The sequence below is a fragment of the Lithobates pipiens genome, unplaced genomic scaffold, assembly GCF_037356315.1.
Source record: "Lithobates pipiens isolate NorthernLeopardFrog02 unplaced genomic scaffold, aLitPip1_a1.2 Scaffold_19, whole genome shotgun sequence".
Taxonomy (NCBI): domain Eukaryota; kingdom Metazoa; phylum Chordata; class Amphibia; order Anura; family Ranidae; genus Lithobates; species Lithobates pipiens.
The window spans coordinates 551,989,976-552,002,196 of record NW_027507764.1 but is presented as its reverse complement, the minus strand read 5'-3'; the positions used below and the strand labels follow the sequence as shown (position 1 = coordinate 552,002,196).

Sequence of the window (12,221 nt, the reverse complement as noted above, 5' to 3'; positions counted from 1 at the left end):
GGCATCAGGGAAAAGAAAGGGGGGGGGGTGTTGAGTGCTTAAGTGATAGAAACGCATATTGTGGTATATGCTATTGTTTTGGTATCAGTTGGAGTTGTCATATTTAAAACGGACCTTGGACCTGATGTCTCTACAATGACTGCCATTCCTAAACAGTAGCATACACATAAGCGCAATGAGTGTTTCTATCACTTGAGCAGTCGACAGGCTTTTTCTTCTCTACAAACAAATTAAGGAAGGAAACTGCCAACAGTGCAAGTGCATGTTAAGGGCTACAAGAGAACCCATTACTTTGCGCTGAAAGGACAATAAGCATGTCTGTGCAAAGGTAGGGGAGGTATAACTCAACACTTCCAATCAGCAAGGTTAGAAGATAAACATGCATTTGGATAGTAAGGACAGCACCTTGAATCGTCCTTGTTTTAGCTGGTATTAATAATACCATTAAATTATGACCTAGATATAATAAATAAATAAAATAATTTTCTAATCAAGCTCAGATTGGAAAGAAAGCATTTGTATTGGCTTCTAAAATTGGAAAAGGAAGCAGAGAGCAGGGTGACACAGTCTTTCAGGGTGCTCTGCAAAATTCGGATTCAGAGATCAAAGGCCACATCAAAGGATAATAAGAAGCTGCCTACCTGTCAGATTCCCCACAAGGTTACGTCACCATAAGGGTTACATCATTTTGAACACAAGGTTATTACTTACTTCCTGTGCCATCTACCTAGCCCCTAGAGCCAGGTCATTTCCATCCCGCTGCTCACATAATCCAAGAGATGAGCTGGGGAGCAGAGATTGTGCGTTCCCAGTTAAGAGGATACCCAAGCTTATCTCTACTACCCAGGTAAAGGAAGTATGTTATTTTCAGAATAACCAGGTGAAAATAAAGGGGGAAAAGACCAAAAGCCAAACAATAAATGCAGCCACCACAACTATGGACTAGTATGAACATTTAAACTTTTGTTTTTGTGTTTAGATGTTTTGAAAACATTTTGCTCTTAAGTGAGAATGTCAAACTCCTCTATATTTGCCCCTAAGTTGCTGACAGTGGTGTCTTGTCTATTTTCCACAAAGCTGAGCTGCTCCAAGGTTCAGTAGGCATTTTATTAGGTTCAAAGGAAGACACGCAGCATTGGAGAGTGCCAAGTAGCCTTGGTGCTATCTGGCTGCTCTTTGAGGCAGGTTGGTGGGAACTATAAGTAGGGCAGACAGGACCCCTTTACTTTATACATAGTAGGGAATGAAGAGAGAGCTGCAGCCAGGCACAGTGGTGAATCTCCCATTTTTGACATTGGCTAGTCTTTGGATGATAAGTTTGGACTTGGATAGCATTGGCTGGGAATAGATCTCTATAATTCAGGTGTCATTCTTCCAGGCTAATTTTTGAGGGGGCAACTGGGAGCCAGTGACACCATCTCATTCTACGGGAAAGATGGCTGTTATGGGTGAAGCCACAATAGGATTTGAAAAGATACCCAAGTCAACAGGCTTCCTGATTTACACATGTATGGGAACCTTTAGAGCAGAAGCTGAACAGTACTAAAAGCTTTCATTGCATCAAGGAGAAAAAAAAGTTGGAACAAGGTCCAATATTATCATCTGGAGGTTATCTATATTCTCATTATGTAATTCTTCTGAACTATGCTGGCTTGAAGCAAGATAAATTTCCTTCTTATCTGGAAGCAATATAGTGTGCCATTGTTAGCTTTCCCTTACAAAGATTATTTAAAAGGATGTTCTATTTAAAGCTGAACTCCATCAATCAGCCACTTTGTCAAATGTTTTGGATTACTAGGGACTAAAGAGGAATTTCACCCAAAGGGGAAATTCTGTTACCAAAAAAATTTTGGTAAGAGGGAGCGGATACCCAGTTTTGACCAGGCATGGATGGTGCTGGATCCCTGCACTGGTAAGTGTGTGTTTAATAAAAGTTGGCAGCTACAGTTTTTGCAGCTGTTGACTTTCAATTTTTGCAGAACTGACTGAAGAACCGATTTAAGTCCAACGAGTTGTATGAAACTTATTTCTTTAGTTTACAATTTAAATTTTTCACGAGTCAGGAGCATAGCTATAACTATACTTCTGCCACTCTGACACTGGACTTTCTGGTCTCAGTACCAGCAACTGCAGAGTTGCATGCAGCCGAAGTGCCTGCTCCTCCTTTCCTCCTGTCCAATCACAGTGTGTTATGTGAACTTATTCCCAGATTAGAAAGGCTTCTGTGAATGGGCAGCTGAGGGGAGGGGCAGACAGCAATGCTGTGTGTTAGAAGACAGTGTCTTTCCTGAGAGAGCTTAGGGAGTGTAGCGATAGCTGTACTCCCGGAGCTCTGTAAAACTGTTATGCCACGTACACACGACCGGACTTTTCAACATCAAAAGTCAGACGGAATGATTCCGGCAGATCATTCGATCGTGTGTGGGCTGCAGCGGACTTTTGATTTGCAAAAGTCTGACAGACTTTAGAAATGGAACATGTTTCAAATTTTTCCGCCAGAACTCCACCGGACCCAGTTCCTACCGAGAAATCCGCTCGTGTGTATGCTAGTCCGACGGACAAAAACTACGCAAGGGCAGCTATTGGCTACTGGCTATGAACTTCCTTATTCTAGTCCAGTCGTACGTCATCACGTTCGAATCCGTCGGACTTTGGTGTGATTGTGTGTGGCCAAGTCCGTTCATTCGGAAAGTCCGTCAGAACTCTGTCAGAACTCTCTCAGAACTCCGTCGAAAGTCTGTCGGACCTAGTCCCTCGAAAAGTTTGGTCGTGTGTACGTGGCATTAGATGTAAATTAAAGAGATAAATCCACAAGGTGACCTGCAGTAGTATGCAAGCATATTTTACATTTTACAGATCTGCTGAATTCCTGGAGTTCATCATTAATACAGATGTGTTTTCATATTACTTTAGAGAGAACACGAAACAAAAGTTCTTTGGAACTTCCATTGGAGTGCTGACATAATTTCTTTTCCACAGTGCTGCAAAATGAGAGTGGTAAACTCTTAACCTTCATGATACAAATTTTCAAAAGGAGCTTTAAAGCACAACTATTGGACATGTTCTTCAATATTAGATTATGGTTGTGTACTAATTGCTACTAAGGGGGGCAGAGAAGAGTGCCCACATCCCTGATGTAATGAACTACACAGAAAAGACCCTCTAAATGGTATTTTTTTTAGGGCATAAATGTCAACATCTATTCAAATTTAACAAAAAGCTTTATTAACATGTATAAAGTAAGTGTACAGATAAAATATTGATGAGGTTACAGATTGATAATGTTTGGAGATACACAGAAATAACCATAACTTTCTATTCAAAATGGATCATACGGAGAGTTAAAGATCCAACACATTTCAAAAAATGTAGAGTTTCTTTTTCAGGGGTAGGTGGTTATAAGTAAAAAACCTTGTCTATAATAAAGAAAGGGTACAGTTAGACGTCTTAATAATATACTGCATACAGAGTGACAGCACTGTGCAAAATATTTACTGACCCTGTAGACGCAAACATGGATTATAAACAGGCACATCATTTAAAAACACAGTAATTTTGCCGCCGCATGCTATCAGAAGTCCAGCTGGTGGGAGCGCTGGAGGCCTGCGTTTTTCTCCCCACAAGGGGCTCAGGAGGTGCCCAAGAAAACACGCTACTGCTTGCGGATGGTGGGGTCAGTCTGCCAATTAAAAGCAGTGTGATCAGTATTACTATTAGGGATAATAAATGGTATAATGGACCAGCCCATTCAACCATATTGCTAGAACTAGCAGGAAATGTCCAAAGAGAGACAAGTGCATACTGAGATCCTAGGGTTGATATATTTATGGGAAAATATTCTAGTTGTATACCTAAGCTATCAAATTAATGGTGGTGATATCTAGAGATTCAATCACATATAACAAGGACTTACTTTAGAAGCTGAAGTAGCATTAGAAAGGGATGGCCTGAGCTAGACTGGCTCCACGTTGTACATGCCTTATATAGGCTGAAGTACATTTCTGTATATCTCCAAACATTATCAATCTGTAACCGCATCAATATTTTATCTGTACACTTACTTTATATGTGTTAATAAAGATTTTTTGTTAAATTGTAATAGATAATATTAGATTAACTAAATTATAATTTGCTTTTTAAATTTAGCTTTCAAGGTCCCAGGCAAAGTTATTTTAACTTTTGGCACGTAATGCAAAATTATAAAACCACCCTCTGTCCATGAGGTTCAGTTCCTCTGAATCCTACAGAAGCTGTTCTCAACCTTTTTAACATGGAGGAGCCCTTGAAATTACTCTCTGGTCTCAGGGAACTCCTGTTAATAATTATTATTTTTACAGCTTACAGTAAACTAGCATGACGGTCTTGGGAAGAATGCTGCTAAGGGTTTTCACATGGGCTTTGTCTGTTCTGTGGGGAATCCATGAACAGCTCCCCTGTTGAATCAGAGTAGGATAGGTGTCACTTTTGTGACACCTTGACCCATTCAGTTTTCGGTCGCATTTGACAACGGACATTTGTGGAGCCTTGTTGGATCTATGGGTGGCCACCAGTTGAAAACTGTATTGCATCCAGACCCAGAGATGAAAACAGATTTGCGTCTTCTTACATCAGGCTACTTTAAACTGCTATATCAGGAAAAACTGAAAAGCATGCAGTCTTTTTCCATTTTTTTTCTCTTTTGTGAGCATTTGTGAAAAACCCTTACATTTGTGGCCAATGGGAAGAATCCCCCATTACAGTTATTTTTAAAATTGGTTTCAGCAGTTACTTAGCTAAGAGAGCCATTGTTCATTGGTCAAGGAATCTCTAACAACTTCTGGATGAACCCTAGAGTTCCATGGGTCCCTGGATCGAGGTGGTCATCTGACTAACATATTAGCAGCCTTCTGAAGTTCACAAATTTTGGCCAAATTGTTATGACAGGGATAGGTTACATCTGTGTAATCTCAGAACTGAATGGACACAAATAAAACTTCTTTGGCTGGTAAAATAGCTTCCATATATGTATCTAGGTATATAGCTGATTGTCTAGAGTTCAACTTTAATATTTTATTGCAGATGGCTCCAAGCAAGAAGCTGTCCTGGCTAGTGGAACATCCCGTCACTGTTTCTACGAACTTATGCCCAACTCCAGATACAGGATTACTATCTATGCACAGATACAGGAGGCTGAAGGACCCGGAGTCAGCATTGTGGAAACAACACGTGAGTTGATGCCTGGTATCATACAAGATGACACATGGTCTGGAATTTTTTTTTTTTCGTAAATAACTTCATTATTTCTTTTTCTTTAATTTCCTCAGTTCCAGTTCCAACAGCAGCACCAACCAGACCCCCAACTCCACCACCAACAATTCCTGCAGCCCGAGAAGGTAACAAACACCTCCATTGGCATTTGTTGTTTTGCTCATTAGGGGTCAGCAGAATGATTTTGGTAGATTGGTTATAGACAAAATTTACTTGAACTCTTGGCTTGGTTCACACTTACAGGGGAGACGATGTTCATGTTCCTGCATGTCGCTTGTAGGGCAGCCCATTCATTTCAGTGAGCTTCCCAACATGTGAGAAACAAAAAAGAAGTCCCATACTCTTTACCAAAAATGGGCTTCACCACACAAAAACACAGGCACATTTGAAGATGCTTGAGGGTGCCATTACCAATTAATGCCACACCTGTGCTTCTGTTAAATGTGCTTTCCTCTGTGTGTTAGAAAAGCACATCATTTTGTGTGAGTTTCCGACACAAAGGTCTGATCTAATCCTTAAAATGGTTCTAAAGTCAGAATGTTTTATATCTTAATGCAGAGGTCTCCAAACTGCGGCCCAATGGCCAGATGTGGCCCTTTGCTTGCCTTTATCCGGCCCTTGGGGCACAATTCCTTCCACTGATATGAGGCACTAGGCACTATTTCTTCACTGACAACAACAATGGGGCACTATATCTTCCACCAATACCAATGATGGGATACTATTCCTCCTACTATAAGGAGGAATACTCCTCTCTTATTGACCGCCAACCCTGAGGCCATATTTATTCTCACTGATGCTGGGCCCGTGACATTTTCTACCCCTACTGGCCACAATCCGGCCCTCCTAAAGTCTGAAGGACAATAAAGTGGCCCTTTGTTTGAAAAGTTTGGAGACCCCTGTCTTAATGCATCCTTTGTGTGCAGCAGCCCCCCTCAGCCTCCCGTCCCTAATACTTATCTGAGTCCATCTCAACAATGTTTTAAGGGAGTCTCAGCTGTCTGGGACTCTCCCTCCTCATTGGCTGATACAGAAGCGGGTCAGGGAGCCAATAAGGAGAGAGGGGGAGGGGCAAAGCCAAGACTCCATGTCTAAATTGACACACAGTGCAGCGGCTTAGCTCGGTTGCCCACACAGCAAGTTTCTTGCTGTGGGGGCACTCGGCAGGATGGAGGGCCAGGAGTGTTGGTGAGGGACCCCAGAAGAGGAGGAACTGGGCTGCTCTGTGTAAAACCACTGCACAGAGCAGGTAAGTATGACATGTTTGTCATTTTTAAATAAACAAACAAAAAAAAGACTTTAGTATCATTTAATTCTGCTCATTTTGTTGTTTAGGTGAAATGTGCTTGGGTGTATTTAGAGTAGCGTAGTTTATTTAATTAAGGGCTTGATCACACCAGGTGTATTGTATCAATGCAGACTCCATGCAAGGACAATCTTAGGCTATGTTTATACCCCTGGTTGGGGGCTTTAAAAAAGCATGGTTGAGCTGCATTTTTACTGCCCCCAGCCACTTGCCCTTAAGCCGAAAAAGGGTTGCAGATATACCATGGTAAAGCATAACGACATGGCAAAAATCCTACCCGCTGTCACATCTGGTGGTAGTACCACCCGCCATACGCAACCTATTCAACTGAATGGAATGCTTGGTTTAAGGGGATAAAACAGGCTGTGGGGAGGCAATATAACACCTTCTACCTGCCTGTCAAATTCCCTCTGAAGAGTAATCCAAATGCAGAATGCTCTTCAGAGGGCAACACAAATGTAAATGAGGCCTAAAAGAAATTGCTGTCAATGTGCCACCTCCAAGCCCCGCTAGTGTCTTGCTGTGCCTTAAGGTGGAATGTAGGCATTCTGCATTTTTATGCAGCACAATGTACAAAAAGGTTTGTCAATGAGGATTAATGCATCCATCCAAATACAAACAAAAAGAAGTTAGTATTTTGACTATTGGAGCTTGTTTACACCAGCAGTCAACATTGCATTGCTCTGTTTACAATTTTTTCTTTTTTTGTGCAAACTTTATTTAAATTTCACAGAGTTTTGTTGGCCACAGTGTGGTGACATATGGTGAATTGTGTCACACCATGCTTTACTGATAAAAAAGTTCTGCATGCAGTGCGTGCGGTGTTGTAACCTGGCATGATAGAGAACAAGGATTTTTGCCATGTTTTGCATCGGGACTGCACTGGGCAAGGCTGCCGCTGCTGATCAGTGTAGAGTCCCCACTGTCAGAACACAATTGTCTGTGTGGATGATGGAACCTGATGGGTTCATTTAACAAAAAAAATTAATCCATCTATGGATTTCGTATTTAGCTTTAGTATTTTTTGTGTATTTTATAATTTTTTGTTTTTAGTTTTGTTTCTTTTTTCTTTTCAATTTTTTTTTTTTATAAAATAAAAATACAAGAATAAGTCCAAGGTAGCTTGAAGGACCTTTCGTAACCCTCTGGAGCCATATAAAGCCCTTTGCACCCTTACAAGACCGCTGTAATTTCACCATCCTCATTGGCTCCAATGTATTTTACCAACATTTTGGGAAAATTAAAACTCTTAATTTTGATACATTCTATTGTCAAAATATAATATAACTAAATTGAGTGTATATTTGGACTGAATTAAGAATATTTTATCCAAAGCAGATTGCCAGATTAGGTAATGTTTTGTTGGGCTGACTGTCTGGGATAAGTGTAGGGAAGGGTTTAGAGGATGTATGTACCATGGTGTCTTCTAGGATGCTTTCTCTGATGTTGGAACATAGGGGTATGAGTTGGCTTTGTAAATTTGCTCACATCATGGGAGTTTAACAACATACAGCCTCTGTAGTCTGTGGTGACTGAATTTATAGCTGATACATTTGACCTCCCCAGTATATGCCTCCTGGGAATTTATGACCAAGAAGAGTTGGAGGTATATACCAAATTATTCCTTAGGGTTCTCTATCTTGGAGTTAGGAAACCCATAGCTAGGAGGAGGATATATGGGGATCAATTGACGTTAGAGATGTGGTTGAAAGTTGTGAATGCGGACATTCTTCTCTAACGTATGACGTATGAGGCCAGGGGGCTTCCAAGAAGTTTTGAAATGTCTGGTTTAGGTGGGTTGACTCAAAAAATGCGTTGGAGGAGAATGTGGTTAAGTGAAAGGTTAAGGGGTAAGGAGATGCTATTTCGTTATTGTTTTGTTTTTGCTAGGCCTTGTCTGAGAGAGATGATATAGGTACTACACCCTAATATAAATGATGGGCTTTAGAGTGATATACTCTATATACCATTGCCCATGGTTTCATGTATAAAGTTCGGAAACCTGAGGGAGGATGGAGGTTGGAGCTATGGCTTTGCCAGGGTTTAAAGCCCTTGTGGGCAGGGAAGGGCTTTCTGCTAATTTCCTCCTGGTGGTATCATTGGGATATACATGTTTGGGTAGTTAAAAAAAGAAAAGCAGGTATTACTGGTTTACAGGTTTGGATTTGGGACTTTTGTATGTGTATTTTTTGTTATGCTAAATAAAAATCTTTTGAAAAAAGAAAATTTGCTCACATCATTTGTTAGTCATCAGATATAATTTAGTTTGTCTGTGTTCTCCAAATGTCAGTGTGTAAGTCTGCCAGAGCGGACCTCGTATTCCTGGTAGATGGATCCTGGAGTATTGGAGATGACAACTTTCACAAAGTCACCCGCTTCCTGTACAACACAGCTGGAGCCATGGCTGACATCGGCCCCGAGGGGACACAGGTATGACCCAGTCCAACATTAACGTGAACCTGTCAGCCATGTAAAAGTATCTCTGCCAGCATGCCACAGAGAAGCTGAAGACATTGTTGGCAATCCAGTGTGCAAACAGCGTAAGAATCCTTTACAGTATTGAGTACTTCGGGGGTTAGAAAGTTAAAGGATGCATTGAAAACATTGACGCATTTGAAACATATCTGTTTTCTATGCATCCTGGAATTTTTTAACCCCAAAGTACTCAATAAAGGATTCCTATGCTGTTTGCACACAGCAGGATTGCCAACTGTGGGTTTGATTTACTAAAGACAAATACACTGTGCACTTTGCAAGTGCAGTTGCTCCAGAGCTTAGTAAATGAGGTAAAGCTTCACGTTACAAAGAATACCCAAGGAAAATAAAATTTAAAAAACAGCATTTTTGCTTGCAGATGTTTGGATTACAGAAGTCAGCAGAGCTTGTGCTCATTTACTAAGCACTGGAGCAACTCTGGAGTTTATTTGCCTTTAGTAAATCAACGCCTATATCTTCAGGATAATGGTACTTATAAGCAGCTTATGGGGGCTGAAGTCAGGCAACAGATACAGTATATACTTACCTCTTTGGTGTTGGAAATAAGGGTAGTAGCATCTTACATGTTGCAGTTTTTTCTTGCCACAGAGAATGACCGCTGCTCTCTGTTTAGAAGCATTAGGCCGCGTACACACGGGCGGATTGTCCGGCCAACTTAGTCCGCTGAAACACAGTTCAGCGGACAATCCGCTCGTGTGTGGGCTTCAGCGGACTGTTTCAGCGGACAGTCTGGTGAACCAAGTCTTTCGGAATTTCAGTAAGACAGTCCGTCCAAACTTGGTTTCAGCGGACAGTCCGCTCGTGAGTAGGCAAGTTGGACGGACTAAGTATGGCGCATGCTCAGAAAGGATTTACACGGCCGAAGGTTGCATTGCAGTGTATTGGACGACAAATTTCTAGTCCCGTCGTACGTGCTGTACACGTCATCGCGCAAGTTTTCAGCGGACTGTTCGTTCGTCGTGTGTGGTCAAGTCCGTTCATTCAAAAGTTGGACGGACTGTCTGTCAGACTGTCTGACGAACTTAGTTGGGCGGACGACAATCCGCCCGTGTGTACGCGGCCTTAGTCTCTCTGTAGAAGTCGGACACCCCTCCCCGTTTGTTGAATCAGAGCTAGTCATCTTCAATCTGCTGTTTGCAGAGAAACCACTGCTTCCACACAAAGATCAAGGGAACATCTCTGCTGCATGCTGGCTTGCAGGTTATAGGTCTTTCTACTTAGGCTGTGGCTGCTTTTTGAAGACTGCCCCAGAAATGTATTTAGCTTATTTAATGAAAGTTCAGTTTTGAGACTCCTCTATTTTAAGTGAAGTACAGTGAATCCGGATAGTATTCACAGCGCTTCAGTTTTTCCACATTTTGTTATGTTATAGCCTTATTCCAAAATGGATTAAAGTCATTATTTTCCTCAAAATTCGACAAACAATACCCCATAATGGCAACATGAAAGAAATGTGTTTGAAATCTTTACAAATGTATTAAAAAGAAAAAAACATATGTACATACATATTCACAGCCTTTGCCATGACACTCAAAATTGAGTTGCTCAGATGCATCCTGTTTAAACTGATCATCCTTAAGATGTTTTTACAACTTGATTGGAGTCCATCTGTGGTAAATTGCGTTGATTGGACATGATTTGGAAAGGCGCACACCTGTCTATATAAGGTCCAGTGCATGTCAGATCACAAACCAAGCCATGAAGTCCAAGGAATTGTCTGTAGATCTCTGAAACGGGATTGTACCAAGGCACAGATCTGGGGAAGGGTACAGAAACACTTCTACAGAATCGAAGGTCCCAATGAGCACAGTGGCCTCCATCATCCGTAAATGGAAGAAGTTTGGAAACACCAGGACTCTTCCTAGAGTGGGCTGCCCGGCCAAACTGAGCGATTGGGGGGGAGAAGGGCCTTAGTCAGTTAGGTGACCAAGAATGCGATGGTCACTCTGACAGAGCTCCAGTGTTCCTTTGTGGAGAGAGGAGAACCTTCCAGAAGAACAACCATCTCTTCAGCACTCCACAAATCAGGCCTGTATGGTAGAGTGGCCAGATGGAAGCCACTCCTCAGTAAAGAGCACATAACTGCCCGCCTTGAGTTTTCTAAAAGGCACCTGAAGGACTCTCAGACCATGAGAAACAAAATTCTCTGGTCTGATCAAACAAAGATTGAATTTTTTGGCCTGAGTGCCAAGCATCATGTCTGGAGGAAACCAGGCATCACTCATCACCTGGCCAATACCATCCCTACAGTGAGGCATGTGTTCACAGCATCATGCTGTGGGGATGTTTTTCAGTGGCAGGAACTGGGAGACTGGTCGGGATCGAGAGAAAGATGAATGCAGAAATGTACAGAGACATCCTTGGTGAAAACCTGCTCCAGAGGGCTCTGAACCTCAGCCTGGGGCGAAGGTTCATCTTCCAACAGGACAACGACCCTAAGCACACAGCCAAGATAACAAAGGAGCGGCTACGGGACAACTCTGTGAATGTCGAACCTCTGCTTTTTGGAACCCTCCCCCCCCTCCGGTGTCACATTTGACACCTTTCAGGGGGGAGGGGGGTGCAGATACTTGTTTAAGGTATTTGCACCCACTTTCAGGCATAGACTCCCACAGGAGTCTACGCCTCTTCCCGTCCCACCACGCTGTCTGCTGGGACACACACGGGTCCTAGAGACAGCAGGGACCATTCGGATTGTGCAACGTGACTCACACATGCACAGTAGGAGACCAAGGCTTCATTTCCTAATTCCCTTACCGAAGATGGCGGCGGCAGCAACCCGAGGACCGAGGGACAGTTCGGCCTCGGGTGCCGACATCGCGGGCATCCTGGACAGGTAAGTGTCCTTATTTTAAAAGTCAGCAGCTGCAGTATTTGTAGCTGCTGACTTAAAATAAAAAAAAAATTTCGCTGGACTTCCGCTTTAAGTGGCCCAGCCAGAGCTCAGACTTGAACCCCATTAAACATCTCTGGAGAGATCTGAGAATGGCTGTGCATCGGTGCTTTCCATCCAACCTGATTGAGCTTGAGAGGTCCTGCAAAGAAGAATGAGAGAAACTGTCCAAAAATAGGTGTGCCAGTCTTGTAGCATCATACTCAAAAAGACTTGAGGCTGTAATTGGTGCCAAAGGTGCTTCAACAAAGTATTGAGCAAAGGCTGTGAATATTTAAG

General features: G+C 42.3%; 1 protein-coding gene across 3 annotated transcripts in view; it reads left to right on the top strand.

The window, feature by feature from the left end:
* The window catches only part of COL14A1 (collagen type XIV alpha 1 chain), a 258,472-nt gene that overhangs the window by 161,465 nt on the left and 84,786 nt on the right, over positions 1 to 12,221 (top strand). For all 3 annotated transcript variants that reach the window (XM_077493283.1, XM_077493281.1, XM_077493282.1), the window contains 3 exons: positions 5,059 to 5,205; positions 5,304 to 5,372; positions 8,844 to 8,983. In XM_077493283.1, coding sequence (XP_077349409.1) covers positions 5,059 to 5,205; positions 5,304 to 5,372; positions 8,844 to 8,983 — 356 coding nt within the window. The remainder of the gene's footprint in view (positions 1 to 5,058; positions 5,206 to 5,303; positions 5,373 to 8,843; positions 8,984 to 12,221) is intronic.